This window comes from Scyliorhinus torazame, chromosome 28 (genome assembly GCF_047496885.1).
Source record: "Scyliorhinus torazame isolate Kashiwa2021f chromosome 28, sScyTor2.1, whole genome shotgun sequence".
Lineage (NCBI taxonomy): Eukaryota > Metazoa > Chordata > Chondrichthyes > Carcharhiniformes > Scyliorhinidae > Scyliorhinus > Scyliorhinus torazame.
In genome coordinates, this window is record NC_092734.1 from 5,994,014 (window position 1) to 6,015,156 (window position 21,143).

General features: G+C 49.4%; 1 protein-coding gene across 1 annotated transcript in view; it reads left to right on the plus strand.

The window, feature by feature from the left end:
* Nucleotides 1-17,590: 17,590 nt before the first annotated feature.
* myoz1a (myozenin 1a) overlaps nt 17,591-21,143 on the plus strand; it is a 36,862-nt gene continuing 33,309 nt past the window's right edge. Inside the window, exons 1-3 of the mRNA XM_072491390.1 lie at nt 17,591-17,763; nt 18,262-18,361; nt 19,058-19,227. Of these exons, the coding sequence (XP_072347491.1) occupies nt 18,286-18,361; nt 19,058-19,227 (246 nt within the window). The 5' untranslated portion in view covers nt 17,591-17,763; nt 18,262-18,285. The remainder of the gene's footprint in view (nt 17,764-18,261; nt 18,362-19,057; nt 19,228-21,143) is intronic.

The window sequence follows — 21,143 nt, forward strand, 5'->3', positions numbered from 1 at the left end:
GTTTATGAAGACTCAACCTTCTCAACCCTGTCCCTTGCCTGAGGTGTGGTGATCCTCAGGTTAAATCACCACCAGGCAGCTCTCCCCTTAAAGGGGGAATCAGCCTAGGGTCATCTGGGACAAGGGTGACTTTAGTTAAGGAGCAGGATTAATGCCTGTTAAGGAGTTATGTCTTATTGAGACACTGATTCACAGTTTTGTACAACACCATACACCATAATCTCCCCCACAGCAGGTTGGCCAAGCCTCCGGGATAGGCCTGGAGTCTCGAGGAATTGAAGTTGAACCCCTGGACCCTACCCCTGGACCCTACTGCAAACGTTCTTCTCGTGTCTGGGTGGGTTTCCTCCGTGGGCTCCGGTTTCCTCCCACAAACCAAAGATGTGCAGGTTAGGTGGATTGGACGTGCTAAATTGCCCCTTAGAGTGAGGTTGCAGGGTGGGGGATCGAACCTGGGTAGGGTGGTCTTTCAACGAGCCGGTGCAGACTCGATGGTTGAATGGCCTCTTTCTGCCCTGTAGGGATTCTATGATTCTATGGCACCTCCAGGAATAAGTCCAACCAGAGTCGCTGACCATATCCGATAACATTCCTTCAAGTAAGGTTGTTTTATTCACTCTTTGGATGTGGGTGTTGTTGGTCTGGCCTGAATTTATTGCCCTCTCCTTGTTGCCCCAAGTAGGTGGTAGGGGGCTTTTCAATCCACTTTCGCAGTTTGATACAATTTGGAGCCTTACGGGACCATTTTAGAGAGTAATTAAGGTTAATGTTAGTGCAGGACTGAAGTGACATATCGGCCTTTATTAAACTTTCTGATTCCTTCATCGCTCCTTTTACTCAGAAAATATTTGTTATTCTCCAATACGTTTCTCACAATTTAAATTCTCAAGCTGTCCTAGTGGGATTTGAATTGATGTTCTCTGGGTTACAGGCCCAGCACCAGAATCACTATATTACCACCTCATCAATCCGGTGAGGGTGAAGGGCGGGACCACACAAATCGTGGATGGGGTCTGCATGCAGCAGATTGCTGCTTTGAATTGCCCGTTCCTGCTTTTCTTAGTCCTGCCAGTTAGGAGGCGAGTGCGAGGCCTATTCATGGTTCTCTGAACAACTGCCTGAGGGAGGGGAGGTCAGCAAAGATCCCTGACACAACCACTCCATCATCTCTCAGCAACTGGCGTCATTTCTCTTGGCAGGGAGCAAGGCGAAGACAGAAATAAAAGTAACTATGCCAAGGGGGGGAATAAAATAAAATGAGGAGCAAGGCACGGAGGGAACTGGAATCTATTTACGAAGAAGACAGGACATCAACTGGGCAGCTGTAACAAACGTTGTCACAGGCTGCAGGCGGACAGCGGAGTTGGGTGAGGTCATTCTCACCCTGGGCAGCCTGAGCTTTAAGTGTCAATTAAACTGGCAGTTGGCAGTGCCCCGTGAGGCAGTGTACTGTGCGACACATTGCTGAGTGCTGTGACCCTGCACTGTGTGACACGGCACCGTATGACATGGCACTGTGTGACACGGCACTGTGTGAAAACACCGTGTGACCCGGCACCGTATGACATGGCACTGTGTGACCCGGCACCGTATGACATGGCACCGTGTGACCCGGCACCGTATGACATGGCACTGTGTGACACGGCACCGTAAGACATGGCACCGTGTGAAAAGGCACCGTATGACATGGCACCGTGTGACATGGCACCGTATGACATGGCACTGTGTGTCATGGCACCGTATGACATGGCACCGTGTGACCCGGCACCGTATGACATGGCACCGTGTGACACGGCACTGTGTGAAAACACCGTGTGACCCGGCACCGTATGTCATGGCACTGTGTGTCACGGCACTGTGTGTCACGGCACCGTATGACATGGCACCGTATGACACGGCACCGTATGACATGGCACCATATGACACGGCACCGTATGACATGGCACCGTGTGACACGGCACCGTATGACATGGCACTGTGTGTCACGGCACCGTATGACATGGCACCGTGTGACCCGGCACCGTATGACATGGCACCGTGTGACCCGGCACCGTATGACATGGCACTGTGTGTCACGGCACCGTATGACATGGCACCATGTGACACGGCACCGTATGACATGGCACTGTGTGTCACGGCACCGTATGACATGGCACCGTGTGGCACGGCACCGTATGACATGGCACCGTGTGACACGGCACCGTATGACATGGCACTGTGTGTCACGGCACCGTATGACATGGCACTGTGTGTCACGGCACCGTATGACATGGCACTGTGTGACACGGCACTGTGTGACACGGCACTGTGTGAAAACACCATGTGACCCGGCACCGTATGACATGGCACTGTGTGTCACGGCACCGTATGACATGGCACTGTGTGTCACGGCACTGTGTTGCCTGGCCCCGTGTGAAAACACCGTTCAACATGGCACCATATGATAGAATGCTGTGTGCAGAGTGCTCGAGCGCGATTCTCCACCCCCACGCCGAAGTGGCCGCGCCGTCGTGAACGCCATTGAGGTTCACGACGGCGTGGAACGGCCCCGGTCCCGACCGATTCAGGCCCTGACAATGGGCCAGGATCGGGGCCGCGTCATCTACCCGCGCCAGGCCTTGTCGCCCGTGTAAAAGCGGCGCCGCATAACGGGCGTCATCCGCGCATGCGTGGTTGCTGTCCTATCTAAGTCTGCCCCGCAAAAAGATGGGGGACGGATCTTGCGGGGCGGCGGAAGGAAGGAGGTCCTCCTTCAGAGAGGACGGCCCGACGATCGGTGGGCACCGATCGCGGGCCACCCCACATTCCAGGTGAAGCCCGGTGCAGGATCCCCCCTCGCCCCCCCACAGGCCGCCCCCCCCCCAGCGTTCACGCACCGCCCACGGCTGCAGCGACCAGGTGTGGACGGCGCCGGGGGGAACCCGCCGTTTTGGCCTGGCCGCTCGGCCCATCCGGGCCTCAGAATAGCGGGGGTGCCGGAGAATCGCCATTTTCGGTGTCTCCGGCGATTCTCCGGCCTGCGGCCCGCGAAACTCGACCGGGCCGTTCCCGCCGCTTGGGAGAATCGCGGGAGGGCGTCGGACCAGCGTCCCCGGAAATTTTGGCGGCCCAGGCGATTCTCCCAACCGGCGCGGGAGTGGAGAATCGCGCCCCTCATTTTTGTTGCAGTGTGATCCTGTGCATGGGACCCTGCCCCATGGGACCCTGCACCAGCCCAGCTATGTTCGGTAGTGAGCCCCTGGATTTTGACTCCACGACAGTGCAGGAACGGCAATATAATTCCAACTCAGGAGGGTGAACCTCTTCAAGGGGAACGTACAGGTGATGGTGTTCCCGTGTATCTGCTGCCGTTGTCCTTCTAAATTGTAGAGGTCGTACATTTAGAAGGTGTTGTCAAACAAGGCTTATTGAGTTACTGCAGTGCATCTTATAAATGGTGCCCACTGCTGCTACTGTACGCCAGTGGGGGAGGGAGGGAATATTGTAGGTGGGAGCTGGAGTGTCAATCAAGCGGGCTGCTTTGGCCTGGATGGTGCTGAGCCTCGTAAATGAGGTTGGGGCTCCACTCCTCCAGGCAAGTGGAGAATATTTCATTGAACTCCTAACTTGTGCTTGTAGATGGTAGACAGACTTTGGGAAGCCAGGAGGCGAGGTTCTCTTCACAGGATGTCCAGTCTGTGACTTGCTCGTGTAGCCACAGTAGTTATATGAAATGAAATGAAATGAAAATCGCTTATTGTCACAAGTAGGCTTCAAATGAAGTTACTATGAAAAGCCCCTAGTCGTCACATTCCGGCGCCTGTTCGGGGAGGCTGTTACGGGAATCGAATCGAACCGTGCTGCTGGCCTGCCTTGGTCTGCTTTCAAAGCCAGCGATTTAGCCCTGTGCTAAACAGCCCCTTGGCTGTTCTAGGCCTAGTCTAGTTTATTTTCTGGTCAATGGTAACCCTGAAGATGTTGATAGTGGGGATTCAGCGATGACAAAACCACTGAATGTCATGGGGAAATGGTCAGATTGTTAGAGATGGTCATTGCCTGGCACTTGGGTGGTGTGAATGTAACTTGCCACTTGTCAGCCCAAGCCTGGATATCGTCCAGGTCTTGCTGCATTTGGACATGGACTGCTTCATTATCTGAGGAGTCGCGAATGGTGCTGAACATTGTGAAAGCTTCCCCCCTTATGATCTTATGATGGAAATAATGTAATTGATGAAAGAGTGAAGATGGTCAGGTCTAAGACACTACCCTGGTGAACTCCTGCAGCATACTGCCCTCTAATAACCATCTTCCTTTGTGCCAACCAGCTCCAGCCAGTGGAGAGTTTCCCCCCTGATTCCCATTGACCCCAGTTTTCCTGGGGCTGCTCGGTGTCACACTTGGTCAAAGGCTGCCTTGATATCAAGGGCATTCAAGCATTTTGTCCATGTTTGGAGCAACACTGTAATGAGGTCATGGGCTGAGTGACCCTCACGGATCCCAAACTGAGCGTCAATGAGCAGGTTATTGCTGAGCAAGTGCTGTTTGATAGCATTGTTGATGTCCTCTTCCTTCACTTTACTGATGATCCAAAGTACACCAACGGTGTGGTAATTGGCCGGGTTGGATTTGTTTTGCTTTGTGTACACGGGATATTCCTGGGCAATTTTCCACATTGCTGGGTAGATGCCAATGTTGTAGCTGTACTGGAACAGCTTGGCTCTTCCAATGTATGCTCAGGTGAAGGAGGGGCAGCACAGATAACAGTGAGAATTGTATTTGATGGCTCCTACAAAGAGCAGGCATGAGCATCATGGCGGAGCAAGCGCAAGGGTCAAATGGCCTACTTTGGCTCCTATTTCCTATGATGGACAATATGTCCTTTTTTGTGCTATATCATTCTACAAGGGCAAGAGTACCATTGCATTAAAGTGTTTCATTGTTTCTCAGTTGACGATGTGTACAACTGCTGTACTCTTTTAACATCACAAAATCAAAATGTTATGCACAGCCTGTTACGAATCCTGCTGATGTGACCTTCAAGAGTGGCTCAAAACCCCAAGGGATATCTTGAAACACTGGTCCTTAATGGTGTATTTATGTTTGGAATGAGGTGAGGAACTATGTACAACCCAGTGAGGAACCAGTTCAGTAATTGTATAAACAATTAATGAAGAGTATTTCTAAAGTAAAAGAAAATAGAATACACAACAAAAGACTAATGTACACTGTTGCCAATTGGCACCGGAGACGGCAATAATGTTGCTCTTTTTAATGAGTGGAATACTATCCCACTAGCGTCACCAATAATGTTGCCAAATTAACTAGATACTGATATGACAGTTATTAATGATGATATTGCTTTTCATAGTTGCCAGGTATCAAATGATACCCCTTTTACCAGATATCCATAAGACCATAAGACATAGGAGCGGAAGTAAGGCCATTCGGCCCATCGAGTCCACTCCACAATTCAATCATGGCTGATTTCAACTCCATTTACCCGCTCTCTCTCCATTGCCGTTAATTCCTCGAGAAATCAAGAATTTATCAACTTCTGTCTTAAGGACACTCAAAGTCCCGGCCTCCACCGCCCTCTGTGGCAATGAATTCCACAGACCCACCACTCTCTGGCTGAAGAAATTTCTCCTCATCTCTGTTCTAAAGTGACTCCCTTTTATTCTAAGGCTGTGCCCCCGGGTCCTAGTCTCCCCTGCTAATGGAAACAACTTCCCTTCGTCCACCCTATCTAAGCCATTCATTATCTTGTAAGTTTCTATTAGATCTCCCCTCAACCTCCTTCACTCCAATGAATATAATCCCAGGATCCTCAGACGTTCATCGTATATTAGGCCTACCATTCCTGGGATCATCCGTGTGAATCTCCGCTGGACCCGCTCCAGTGCCAGTATGTCCTTCCTGAGGTGTGGGTCCAAAATTGCTCACAGTATTCTAAATAGGGCCTAACTAATGCTTTATAAAGCTTCAGAAGTACATCCCTGCTTTTATATTCCAAGCCTCTTGAGATGAATGACAACATTGCATTTGCTTTCTTAATTATGGACTCAACCTGCAAGTTTACCTTTAGAGAATCCTGGACTAGAACTCCCAAGTCCCTTTGCACTTCAGCATTATGAATTTTGTCACCGTTTAGAAAATAGTCCATGCCTCTATTCTTTTTTCCAAAGTGCAAGACCTCGCACTTGCCCATGTTGAATTTCTTTTTTTAAAAAAATATATTTATTAAAGTTTTTTAACAAAACAAAACAATTTTTTCCCGTTACAAACAATAACCCCCCCCCCCCGTAACAAAATAACACAAAATCGCCCTAAGCAAGATATATACATGGTAAGATGATATATTTACAGAGCTTTATACACTGGCTCTCGCCCGTTCGTGCCAGTTTCCCCCACCCTCCATGTAATCCTCCGCTTGTCCGTCCCCTCAAACAATCTCTCGTTCCCCCCCCCCCCCCCCCCCCCCCCGGGTTGCTGCTGCTGCTGACCGACCTTCCTCTAACGCTCCGCGAGGTAGTCTAGGAACAGTTGCCACCGCCTGCAGAACCCCTGTGCAGACCCCCTTAAGGCAAACTTAATCCTTTCCAACTTTATGAACCCAGCCATATCATTTATCCAGGCCTCCACGCTAGGGGGCTTCGCCTCCTTCCACATTAGCAAGATCCTTCGCCGGGCTACCAGGGACGCAAAGGCCAGAATGCCGGCCTCTTTCGCCTCCTGCACTCCCAGTTCGTCCACTACTCCGAATATTGCTAGCCCCCAGCTTGGCTTGACCCGGACTTTCACCACCTGAGATATTGCTCCCGCCACTCCTCTCCAGAACCCCTCCAGTGCCTGGCATGACCAAAACATATGGACATGGTTCGCCGGACTCCCTGAATACCTTCCACATCTGTCCTCTACCCCAAAGAACTTACTCAACCTCACCCCCGTCAAGTGCGCTCTGTGAACCACCTTAAACTGTATCAGGCTGAGCCTGGCACATGAGGAGGAGGAATTGACCCTACCCAGGGCATCAGCCCACAGACCTTCCTCAATCTCCTCCCGCAGCTCCTCCTCCCATTTACCCTTCAACTCTTCTGCTAGCACTTCCCCCTCTTCTGTCATCTCTTGGTGTATTGCCGAAACCTTACCCTCCCCGACCCATACACCCGAGATCACCCTATCTTGAATTTCCTGTGTCGGGAGCAGTGGGAATTCCCTGACCTGCCGCCTCACAAAAGCCCTCACCTGCATATATCTAAATGCAATTCCCGGGGGTAGCTCAAACTTCTCCTCCAGTGCCCCTAGGCTCGCAAATGTCCCGTCGATGAACAGGTCCCCCATTCTTCTAATCCCCGCCCGGTGCCAGCCCTGGAAGCCCCCGTCCATCTTCCCCGGGACAAACCGGTGGTTACCCCTGATCGGGGACCACACCGAGGCTCCCACTGCACTCCTATGCCGTCTCCACTGGCCCCAGATCCTTAACGTTGCCGCCACCACTGGGCTCGTGGTGTACTTTGATGGCGAGAGCGGCAACGGTGCCATCACCAGCGCCCCCAGGCTCGTTCCTTTACATGACGCCATCTCCATCCTCTTCCATGCCGCCCCCTCTCCCTCCATAACCCACTTGCGGATCATCGCCACATTTGCTGCCCAGTAGTAGCTCCCTAGGTTTGGCAGCGCCAACCCTGCTCGGTCCCTACTGCGTTCCAGGAACCCTCTCCTTACCCTCGGGGTCTTATTCGCCCACACAAACCCCATAATACTCCTACCTACACTCTTGGAAAAGCCTTTGGTGATCACGATGGGGAGGCACTGGAACACAAACAAAAACCTCGGAAGGACCACCATTTTTACCGACTGCACTCTACCCGCCAACGAGAGCGGCAATATGTCCCATCTTTTGAAGTCCACCTCCATTTGGTCCACCAACCTCGTCAAATTCAGTTTGTGTAGGGCCCCCCAATGCCTGGCTGTCTGGATCCCTAGATACCGAAAACTCCCCTCCGCCCTCCTCAGCGGTAGGTCCCCTATCCCTCTTTCTTGGTCCCCTGCCTGTAGTACAAAAAGCTCGCTCTTCCCTACATTGAGCTTATAGCCCGAGAACTCCCCAAACTCCCTCAGAGTCTGCATGACCTCCACTATCCCCTCCATTGGGTCCGCCACGTACAGCAGCAGGTCATCCGCATAAAGCGACACCCGATGCTCTTCTCCCCCTCGGACCACCCCCCTCCATTTATTAGACTCCCTCAGTGATATGGCCAAGGGTTCGATCGCCAATGCAAACAACAGGGGGGACAGGGGGCACCCCTGCCTCGTCCCTCGGTACAGCCGAATGTACTCCGACCTCCGCCGGTTCGTCACTACACTTGCCACCGGGGCGCTGTAAAGGAGCTTAACCCAATTGATAAACCCTCCCCCGAACCCAAACCTACGCAACACCTCCCAGAGGTACTCCCACTCAACTCGGTCAAAGGCCTTTTCCGCGTCCATGGCTGCCACTATCTCCGCCTCTCCCTCCTCCGATGGCATCATTATCACGTTTAAGAGCCGCCGCACATTCGTATTTAATTGCCTGCCCTTTACAAATACCACCTGGTCCTCATGAATCACCCCCGGGACACAGTCCTCAATCCTCGTGGCCAGCACTTTTGCCAATAGCTTAGCGTCCACATTTAGGGGCGAAATCGGCCTGTACGATCCACATTGCAGTGGGTCCTTGTCTCGCTTCAGAATCAAGGAAATTGTCACCTCCGACATTGTCGGGGGCAGGGTCCCTTCCTCTCTTGCCTCGTTAAAGGTCCTCACTAGTAGCGGGGCCAACAGGTCCGCATACTTTCTATAGAACTCCACCGGGAACCTGTCCGGCCCCGGGGCCTTCCCCGCCTGCATGCTCCCCAAACCCTTACTCAGCTCCTCCAACCCAATTGGTGCCCCCAAACCAGCCACCTCTTGCTCCTCCAACCTCGGGAACCGCAGTTGGTCCAGGAATCTTCCCATCCCCTGCCCACGTTGAATTTCATCAGCCATTTCTTGGACCACTCTCCTAAACTGTCTAAATCTTTCTGCAGCCTCCCCACCTCCTCCATACTACCTGCCCCTCAACCTATCTTTGTATCATCGGCAAACTTAGCCAGAATGCCCCCAGTCCCGTCATCTAGATCGTTAATATATAAAGAGAACAGCTGTGGCCCCAACACTGAACCCTGCGGGACACCACTCGTCACCGGTTGCCATTCCGAAAAAGAACTTTTTATCCCAACTCTCTGCCTTCTGCCTGATCAAAGACCAAACAACCAATTAGTTAGTTCAAGTTCAATAATAGTTTATTTACACACAAGAATTACTTTGACTTGCAACGTAAAACACTACAAGCTAAATTACACCTAACACTACAACAACCTGGACTTAACTTCAGGCACCCGGCTCTATGCAGAGGAACAAGGCCTTTGTTCGGATCATGCGTGGCTGGGTCTGGAGAAGTGACTTAGTTTCTGCTGGGCTCATCCGTCTGGTCGCGGTCGTTGGTCTTGAACTTGCTTCTGGTCGTGGTGCTGCAATTGGTATCAGGCGTGGGCCGGGCCAAGAGAGTGCCAGTGCGCTGGGGCCAAAAGAGACTGACCATATGGCAGTGTCTCCTTTTATCCTTCGGGGGTTTTGCGCTCTTTGAGGCAGTCCTTAGCTTTGGACCCAATAATTCAGCAGGCTTCGATTACTGCCTTTGATTTTGGCCAATAAAGGGGCGGCTGCCTTGATGGCTGGGCGTGTCCTGAGCGGTCATTGACCTTGGCTGTTTGGGTTTCCTGGGTGAAGGGAGTGGCGCCGATGAGTCTGTATCTGTATCTGATACCTGAGCACAAGTCTTTTGTTCTGGGGAAATGGGCCATTAGAATGTAAATCGACTAGGGGTTTCGAAAGTGTCTGGTTATCTAGTGGCAAATATACACTTAAGCTCTGAGTTCACCTGGATCCTGCATTGGCCATATTTCCTGTGATTCTTTGCAAGTAGCCATATTTCCCTTTGTGAGTAGCCATGTTTCCCTTTGTAAGTGGCCATCCCAGATGGCTACAACACCAAGACACATATGTATACGTATAACAAAACACACTGTGTTATCTGAAGTTACCTCTTGTTCCCAAAATATGCCCACATTTCCTGAACTCACTGAGGCACCCCTTTTCTCAAACAGCATCTAATTTTAGTAACCTTAGAGATCAAATCCAGCTAATAGTTAGTTACCACACAATACCTCTTAGGTGATCAAATCTGGGAAAGCATCTCCTCCTGGTTCAATGAAGGCAGGAAACTATGTTGTTTAGGGGAGAATATCTGCAATCTTCTGTGGCTCTAAACTTTAGCTAGAACAGACCTCCATGGCTCAGATCATAGTTGGAACTGCCTGTATGGCTGTTGGATGAAGATGTCTTCAATGAGAGAGACCCAACAGTTGTGTTGTTCAATCTCTGTGTGGATTCTGCTGTCTACCTCGTTCAAATTCCTTGCCTTTAGAAGTTACTATTTGTACCACCTCACTGATCTGATATGGCCATTCACACCTCAATGTCTCTAAGCTCCTGCTAATTTTGTTCGTTGGAAATTGCACCCCATTTTTCCTCTATGCCTGCTAATCTTGTTACTTGTTTGTATTTTATTTTCATCTCAAATTCACTGTTAATCTTGTTAACTTCTCACATTCTTGACAAGTCACCTCCAAAACCTAATTACAGATTTAATTTATCTAAGTGTCCTGCTATAACATCTTTGATAATAGTTTCTAACATTTTCCCTATAGTAGGTTAAGCTAACTGGCCTGTTGTTTCCTGCTTTCTGTCTCCCTCCCTATTTTCAAATCTAATGGAACCTTCCCTGAATCCAGTAAGTTCTGGAAAATTGAAACAAACGTACCAACTATCTCACTAATCGCTGCTTTTAAGATCCTGGGAATCCATCACGATTCAGGGACTTGTCAACCCACAGTTGCAACAACCCTCTCAATTCCATTTCCCTATTGATTGTATTTTCTTGAGTTCCTCCATCCCTCCCAATTCCTGATTTATAGCCATTTCTGGAATGTTACTTATATTATAGTGAAGACTGATGCAAAATACTTGTAAAATTCACCAGCCATCCCCCTGTTTTCCATGATTAACTCCCCAGACTCACCTTTTATGGGACCGATGCTCACTTTGTTAAACCTTTTCTTTGAAGTAATCATGAAATAATAGGACTTATATTATATGTATATGTATATATATGTATCGAAAACAAGGACTCCTATATCAGACTCCTATTTATTGACTACAGCTCCGCCTTCAACACCATAATCCCAGCCAAGCTCATATCAAAGCTCCAAAACCTAGGACTTGGCTCCCCACTCTGCAACTGGATCCTCGATTTTCTGACCAACAGACCACAATCAGTAAGAATGAACAACAACACCTCCTCCACAATAGTCCTCAACACCGGCGCCCCGCAAGGCTGCGTACTTAGCCCCCTACTCTACTCCCTGTACACACACGACTGTGTGGCAAAACTTGGTTCCAACTCCATCTACAAGTTTGCTGACGATACGACCATAGTGGGCCGGATCTCGAATAACGATGAGTCCGAATACAGGAGGGAGATAGAGAACCTAGTGGAGTGGTGTAGCGACAACAATCTCTCCCTCAATGCCAGCAAAACTAAAGAGCTGGTCATTGACTTCAGGAAGAAAAGTACTGTACACACCCCTGTCAGCATCAACGGGGCCGAGGTGGAGATGGTTAGCAGTTTCAAATTCCTAGGGGTGCACATCTCCAAAAATCTGTCCTGGTCCACCCACGTCGACGCTACCACCAAGAAAGCACAACAGCGCCTATACTTCCTCAGGAAACTAAGGAAATTCGGCATGTTCACATTGACTCTTACCAACTTTTACAGATGCACCATAGATTATCATAGAATTTACCATAGAATTTACAGTGCAGAAGGAGGCCATTCGGCCCATCGAGTCTGCACCAGCTCTTGGAAAGAGCACCCTACCCAAGGTCAACACCTCCACCCTATCCCCATAACCCAGTAACCCCACCCAACACTAAGGGCAATTTTGGACACTAAGGGCAATTTATCATGGCCAATCCACCTAACCTGCACATCTTTGGACTGTGGGAGGAAACCGGAGCACCCGGAGGAAACCCACGCAGACACGGGGAGGATGTGCAGACTCCGCACAGACAGTGACCCAAGCCGGACTCGAACCTGGGACCCTGGAGCTGTGAAGCAATTGTGCTATCCACAAAGGAAAGCATCCTATCTGGCTGCATCACAGCCTGGTATGGCAACTGCTCGGCCCAGGACCGCAAGAAACTTCAGAGAGTTGTGAACACCGCCCAGTCCATCACACGAACCTGCCTCCCATCCATTGACTCCATCTACACCTCCCGCTGCCTGGGGAAAGCGGGCAGTATAATCAAAGATCCCTCCCACCCGGCTTACTCACTCTTCCAACTTCTTCCATCGGGCAGGAGATACAGGAGTCTGAGAACACGCACGAACAGACTCAAAAACAGTTTCTTCCCCACTGTCACCAGACTCCTAAATGACCCTCTTATGGACTGACCTCATTAACACTACACCCTGTATGCTTCACCCGATGCCGGTGCTTATGTAGTTACATTGTATATGTTGTGTTGCCCTATTATGTATTTTCTTTTCTTCCCTTTTCTTCCCATGTACTTAATGATCTGTTGAGCTGCTCGCAGAAAAATACTTTTCACTGTACCTCGGTACACGTGACAATAAACAAATCCAATCCAATCCAATCCAATATGCAGCAAAACAACTAATTAACCTATTATCTAACACACATACACACCCACACACACACACACACAGACACACACACATACACACACACTCTCACACACACACAGACACACAGAGACACACACACACTCACACACTTACACAGACACACACACACAGCCACATACACACACACAGACACACATATACACACACACACACACACAGAAACACATACACACAGACGCACACACACACACAGACACACACACACAGACAGACACACACACACAGACGCACACACACACAGACATATACACACTCACACACACACACACACAGAACCACACAGACAGACAGACAGACACACACACACACACACACACAGACACACACACACATAAGTCAGTCAAACACAGAGGGGCAGAAAGGCTTAAAAAAAAGGAAAAAAGAGACTTTCTTCCAGATGGTAGTTTTCAGCATCTTACTCCTCTTCAAACCTTTTCTTTCGGTTTAAGGTTTTATTGTAGATTTGTTCAGACCTCTGTAATTTCAGAAATACAGCACTAACAGTCTTTCTGTGGAGAGAGATACTAGATTCAGGTCTTTGTTTGCAGCCTGCAATGGTTTTCCTGCAGATTCATTCATTCAGATTCTCTGCGAGTTCAGAAATAAGGTCCGGGATTCTCCCCTAGTCCTGCCGGGAAGAGAGGTGGTTCGATTCTCTCCGGCGGGACAGGCATTCTAGCAGCGGGACATCGGCCCATCGCGGGCCGGAGAATCGCCGGGGGCGGGGGGGCTCGCCGACCGGCGCGATTCCCGCCCCCGCCGAATATCCGGTGCCAGAGGATTCAGCAACCGGCAGGGGGCGGGAATCACGCCAGCCCCCCGTGATTCTCCGACCCGGCAGGGGGTCGGAGAATCCCGCCCAAGCAGTCACAGCTTTGCTGGAGAAAACACGGAGGAGAGAGAACAGCAGGATCTCATCTCTGTGCTGACAGAGTCAAACTGGAACTCCTTGGGACTCTGAAAATCATTCCACTTGGATAGGGTCCAATCACCACCTGTCACTGGGCAGAGTACGGCCTCTTGGGCCAATTCATTGTCCACCAATCAATCAAATTGAGTCCATCTCCATCTCTCCCATGAGAAGTTAGGCTGCAAGGGCAGAGTGGGTGCCTCAGGAATGGGTTGCTTCTCTACCACATGAGTAATGAAGACCCTCCCATTTCAGGAAGGACACCTGAACCGCGTGTAGATCCCCACACTCAGGCACAACTCTGAGGACCACAGGGTTGAGCTCGATTGAATATTAATTGAAAGTGAAAGTGGCCATAGACCCAGAGGACCATAGGCTGCTTTCCCCTTAGAGAGAGAGGGCTGACTGGTGGTGATTTAACCTGAGCATCACCATACCTCAGGCAAGGGACTAGGCTAAGAAGGGCTGTCATGGTTGCCTCAGACTGTATGAGAATTGAACCCGCGTTGTATCAATTTCACTTGTCTAGGAAGTTTGTCGCTCAGGAACAGGTATATAGGGCTGTGAAATGGGAGAATGAGGGTGCCCTCTAGATTTACACTGGTCATGCCCATTGCAGCCTTTACTCTAATAAGCAGTTCCTCATCTGTCGCAAGAGGCATTCATTTCGTTGGAATGCAGTTTCATCCTTCAACTCAACTGGGGCTGGTATAGCACAGGGCTAAATCGCTGGCTTTGAAAGCAGACCAAGGCAGGCCAGCAGCACGGTTCAATTCCCAAACCAGCCTCCCCGAACAGGCGCCTGAATGTGGCGACTAGGGGCTTTTCACAGTAACTTCATTTGAAGCCGACTTGTGACAATAAGCGATTTTCATTTCATTTCATTCAACAATGCCAAGGAGATATGCAAAGCTAAAGAGATCAGCCACTGATTTGAATCCCAAGCAATCAGGGGAGACTGGTAGCTTATTGGTGTTATCACTGTCCTAGGATTCCAGAGGACTAAGGGCATTGCTCTGGGGACCTGGGTTCAAATCCCACCGTGGCAGATGGTGAATTTTGAGTTCAATAAAATTCTGGAATTAAAAGTCTAATGGGCATGAAACCATTCTTTTTAATTTTTTTTTAGAGTAACCCATAGTGCCACCGTGTTGCCCTCCATTCAACCATTCTTGAGTCCCAGGCATTGAACCCCAATCTTCAATCAAGAGTTTACATCTACATCACACAGGAAACACTGATGTGACCCAGCCATTGAGTTCAGGAGCTGAGTCCCGGAGGGACATCCCTCACCATGGAGACACGGGTGGGAGATTATAGTTGGCATACCTGCCAGATGAGTGAGGAATGGTATGCATGGTACTGGAGTGGGAACAGGGATGTGAGGAGCAAAGCTGAGACTTGGGAGAGGGCACCATGGGGGGGGGGGGGGGGGGGGGGTTCAGGGGGAAGGGGAAGAGTACCTTGTCACAGGTGCGCAACCCAGGAGGTGAGTGGGTGAGGTATCACCTTAGAGGTGTGAGGGTGGGTGAGGGGGTGCTGTGAGAAGGTGTAAATTTATCCTGGCTGCGCGAAGGTCACCATTCATTTTTGCGACATTGCTGCCCCATTCTCTTTTGCAGAGAGCTGGCAATCACCATTGCCACCAAAGCCTCCCAGCCGGGGGTGGTCACCTTGCTGATGGGCCGTCCTGATTGCAGGTAGAGTGCATCCCACAACTGCTGCACCCCATCCAGGAGCCTGGTCAGGGCTCCTGCAGAAAAACGCAGTGCAGGTTTCCTGTCAACTCTCCCCCCAACCTGACCTGGAACAGGTGCTGGGCACTGCCGGGGAGGCACTTCCATGGAGCTCCCCAGTGATCGCAGTGATTAATTTCCCGCGGCTGAGTGACTCAGTGGGAGGGCGTCAGGAGCAGGCCGTGGTTCTCGTGGGGAGAAAATCTTTTTTTAAAAAGTCTCAAAATTCATGAGAAGTCCGTTTTTCTCGCTGGAACGAATACTTTGCTATTTTTTGATAAGGTTCCACCCTATGTCGCTGGGAGCAACCTGGAGAGGGGGCAGGCAGGAACGGGGAGCTGGAGAGGTTACAGTGTGGGGTGAGAACAGAAATCATTGCTGCAGTCCCTGTTCAGGATAGATTTCACTGCCTCATGTTTCTTAATGAAAGGCCATTGGGCTGGATTCTCCCAAAATGGGGCGCTGCCCCCAAGCCAGCGTAAAAACTCCCCAGTTTCCTGCAAAAAATAAAAGTCGATTCACTTACCTTCTGGGGGCTAGCAGGAACTCGGGGAGCTTCACGCCGCTGCAGATATGGGCCTCTGCACTTCCCATTCCGAGTCCGTGCATGCGCTCAGAGGCGGCCTCCAGCGACCACGCCAAGTGCCATGGTGGACTTGGACCGCAGACCAATATCAACAAACTAGACCCCCCCCCCCCCCGATCGGCCGTGCGCGCGAGGATCCTTCTGGCCCGATCGCTGCCCCGGCCGCCTCCCGTTGCCCGAATCCCCCTGCCACCCCCCCCACTAAGGGTGCCGCGGACTGAGTCCACAGCCGCCACGCGAGAGTCCCGACCGGCCATACCACATTAGTTCCACGCCATCAGGAACTCGGCCTGCCTGGAGCACAGAATCGCTGGGCGAGCCTCTGGCAATGCCCCCCCCCCTCCGAGACTCTGGCAATCCTTACAAACTAGAGGGAGGGAGATGGACACATTTAATGGTTAGATTTTCTTCTGCACACATTAAACAGTGTGGGTCATCAGAAAATGTTAAACTGTCTCACATTATGCCAGCATGGGGCTGCAGAATCTCCCGTGGTTTGGTGTGTGATTGTGGTCCTCTGATACCTCATCCATTTTCATGTTTTAAGTTGAACAATAAGTGGTGCGAAATTGTTCGCTCCTATCACAATAGAGCCTGGTGCCATCTCACTCCACATCAAAACCATTCACTCTCATCACCAACATCTAGAACCCTGTTTGATTTAACTCTGCTTTCAACTGGAGACATGGGGACCATTTCCATCAAAGCAAATTACTGCGGATGCTGGAAACTGAAACCAAAGAGAAAATGCTGGAAAATCTCAGCAGGTCTGGCAGCATCTGTAGGGAGAGAAAAGAGCTTTGACAAAGGGTCATCTGGCCTCGAAACGTTAGCTCTTTTCTCTCCCTACAGATGCTGCCAGACCTGCTGAGATTTTCCAGCATTTTCTCTTTGGGACCATTTCCAATAGCTCAGTCACCATTCTGCACAGGGAATTATAACTTTGCACTAGCCAGGGATCAAACCGGAAACTTCCTGGTTCCAATGATCAGTGTCAACATATGTGAACCAGCAGGTGAAAGACTTTGTTTTACACATTGAGTAGAAACTGAGACAAATCTCAGAGTTTGTTGAAGCTGTTTGACTTTAAATCCCATAGAATCCCTTCAGTGCAGAAGCAGGCCATTCAGCCCATCAAGTCTGCATCAACCCTGGCCCACTCTCCCACCCTATCCCCATAACCACACCTAACCTGCACATCTTTGGAATGTGGGAGGAAACCGGAGCACCCGGAGGTAACCCACGCAGACACGGGGAGAATGTGCAGACTCCGCACAGACAGTGACCCGAGGTCAGAATTGAACTGGGGTCCCTGGTGCGATCCACTGTGTCACCGTGCCGCCACAATGGCACACCAAACTGGTGTGAAATATACAGTTCTTCACAAAATCTAACAACTTCTTTCCATTTTTCCAAGAGCAGTCGGTCTCTACCTTGCCATCTGAAATTTGAAGATTGCTTACATACATGGTTTTATCTTGTCTCAGTGCTATCTGAGCTCCCTGGTCCAATACTATATATATCTCAATGATGCACATTGCATTTGGAATCAAATTCGCTGCACTTTGCATCAGCACTTAGTGCTGTGCAGACACAAGTCCTGCTTCGTCCTTTCTTCACAAACCTCATGTACATTTGGTAAATTCTGATCTGAGTCTGCAACCAGTGGCCAGATATTCCAGCAGCACTTTTCAGCAAAAAGGTAAGTTTTTGTAAGCATTATCTATGATAAAACATCAGCCAAGTTAAAAGCAATGCATGCAACCTGTCTCTCTGAACATGTGTAATAACAAGCACTGGATCTCAGGTTCAGAACTTTATATCGTTTTCTCATTCCCAGGAGAACTGTAAGCAGAAGGCAATGTGAGTTTTCGAATGACTCTGTTGCAAATAGGAATAAGAATTAAGTTCTTGTTTGTTTCGTCTGTCTCACTTCATGCGCTGGTTTCAAATGTTTGCAAGATCACAATCAAGATTCTAAAATGTGTCCTTTTCTGTTGCATTGCATCTGTGCCTTAAAGCGAATAATGTTGTTGCAGTTTTGGGAATTAAGCTGCACTGAACGTGACCAGTTCCAGTGGCAAACATTTGATTGCCTTTTCCAGGCTCACGATTGTACAAAAGTTAGAAACCTTTCCGCTGGTTCATTTGATATTCACAAGCGATGTGTGTGCTTTTTCTTCCTCGTTGTTCACCAAAGGAGAAAGGACTGATTCCAGCGACCATGCCACTGGCCGGAACCCCTGCACCTATCAAGAAGAGAAGGACACCCAGAATAATTACCAAAACGCTGAAGGATGGTAGGTCCTACATTTATCATGTTCTGCTCACAAGTTATAAATGTAGTTTTCCCAATAAAGATACTGGCCTCTTCCAGATAAACTGAAGGAATTGCTCGGGTCACACTCTCATTTCGTTTGGTGGATATATTTGTTTGCTCTCACTTTATAACAAGAGCGAGTGTGGAATGGGGGCTCTTTCTGGAAATGTTCGGATTGCTGAGCCCAATACCTTGGCTGCTTTGTTCTATTTAAGATGACAGGTTTGACTGCAAGTTTATAGACCCTATTTATAAAATACCTCTCTCATACTATCGGTTCTGTAAGCTGCTATTGATTAACTTACTTATTATAAAGGCAAAACAGTGAACGACTAGGACTCTTTGAATTGTTGCTGAGTATTTCCTTTGTCTTTGGTAATTTTATAAAATCTGTGTAGAGCTGGTGTGTCTTCTCCGATGACAGGCGTACCCTTTAACTTGGAGAGCCGGTGACAGGGAATACTAACAGCTGAAGATGTGTCTGATTGATTTATTGACTGCAGTTAGAAGTGTCTCTCATATTTGCAACTCTCACTTATAGCTCCAGCCATAAAAGTGATAGATATGGTTGAGACTAAAGTCCAAGAAAGACACAGGGCCAAGGGTGTTCTTCACCACCCACCACCAAAACCATTAAACTATTTCATGTTTCTTCTGTTACTATTCTCTGCAACAGCCGGAACCGAGATTAACCTTGGGAAGAAGATCAGCATCCCAAGAGATGTTATGTTGGAGGAACTGTCATTGTTGAAGAATAAAGGATCCTTGATGTTTAAAGAGAGACAACGGAGGGTCGAAAGATTCATCTATGAGTCCAATCCCGATGTCTTTAACCCAGATTCAATGGTATGCATTTCCACCTTAAAAGATGACATTTATCTTACATTCAGTGTTTATCACTAATTGTGTCACCTCGTAATTCAGTTTCAGAACAGAGCAAACTAAAATTTCTCCTTTTCAATCTGAACTGCATCATAATAGCTGCACATTGAAGGTCCTATCACATCACCAATCATATCAGCACCATGATCTTAAGAAGAAAAAACAATCCCTGATACATGGTAATATTCAGATGCAGAGAGGTATCAGCCCCATCGCCTTACCTCTCCGCCTTTGATACCTTATCCCCAACAAAACCTTTGCCATCTTTTGGAATGGCTTTTTCCCCATGACAAGTGCCTTTTCTTCCTCAAGTTCAAGGAGTAGAGATATCAATGCATCTCATGCACAAGCGGCCTAGTTATTCATCTCCAGATCTAGCTAACCATGTCAAGAACTGTGGGGCCCCAATTTCCTCTGCCAAAACTGATCATTCCATCTGGATCATCGAGGAGGGAGGAAATAAGCACAGGTCTCTCTCTTTCTTCACCATTCAGATTGTCTTCCGCCCCTGCTCCTCAATCTTCCAACTTCACTTCCAACAAACAGTGTGTGGACTTCATGATACCAAGATAGATACCATCAACTCAGTTGCCTCTGCTGCTTTCCCCATATTCTCCTTGTTTATGAATCTTGCTCTCGGGCACTTGCCCCTACCCCCAGGCCCATCATGATTTTTCCCACTCTCTTCACCATGAGACCCACAAGGTCTCTTGACCCCATTCCAAATAAACTGATTTCCCAACTTCCCTTCCCGACTCCATGCGAGATGTTATGATAATGGTTCCTTGTCCCTATTTGCAGTTTGCAGTCCCTGTCTTCCTGAAAACTACAAGCCCAGCTCCAACATCCCCTTCCTCTCTGAAGGCCCTTGAATACACGTCTGTGTCCTAAATCTGTGTCATTTCTTCTGCAACTCTCAGTTTGAATCTCTCCAATCAGGTTTCTGTTCTTACCATAGAATTGAGATGATCAGGCTAAAGATATGGATGTCATATGGATAGAGATGGCTGGTTTAGCACACTGGGCTAAATCGCTGGCTTTTAAAGCAGACCAAGCAGGCCTGCAGCACGGTTCAATTCCCGTAACAGCCACCCTGAACAGGCGCTGGAATGTGGCGACTAGGGGCTTTTCACAGTAACTTCATTGAAGCCTGCTTGTGACAATAAGCGATTTTCATTTTCATTCTCTATGACGTAAACTGTGATATCCCCTCCCCCCCCCCATATCTCTACACCATTATCTATCTTCCTGCAACTTCCTCACTGAGCAATTATCTATCATAGCAAGGCATCTCCAGTAATGGCTTCTCTTTCTAACCCTGCACCATCATCTCCGAAGTCACTCAACGTCCACTCTTTCTGTTTTACAGTTCTTCATTTGCATGCTACTACTGGGCAATGTTATCAAGAGACATGGGTCACTTCCAAGCTCTACTCTCTGCCACCTCAATTGATTATCCAGTGTCACTGTGTTATCAGCCAGTTGTACAGGATTGGATCAGATGATGTTTTGTCCAGTTATACCAGAGAAGACCAAAGTCACTGGGCTGGCTTCTCCGATTTTGAGGCTATGTCCGGAGCATGTGTCTAGGATTACGACCAAAAAGTCAGCGCCGCCCCCGCACAGATGGTCCGCCCAGTGGGGAGTTAGCAGCTGCACCACGTAAACCCCCCGGCTTTTCCTGCAGAGACGGACGGAGAATTTCCGGGTCCGTGGCTGTGCAGGCGCACGTGACGACCTGCAGCGGTTGCGCCGTACAGCATGGCATCGGTTGCGCGCGGACCTGGCCTTCCAGGTAGTGCCACCCTGTAATGCCCCTCAGCACCACCAGACCACCCCCCCACCAGTCCCCCCAGCCCCCACCGAAGACCCCCCGGTGA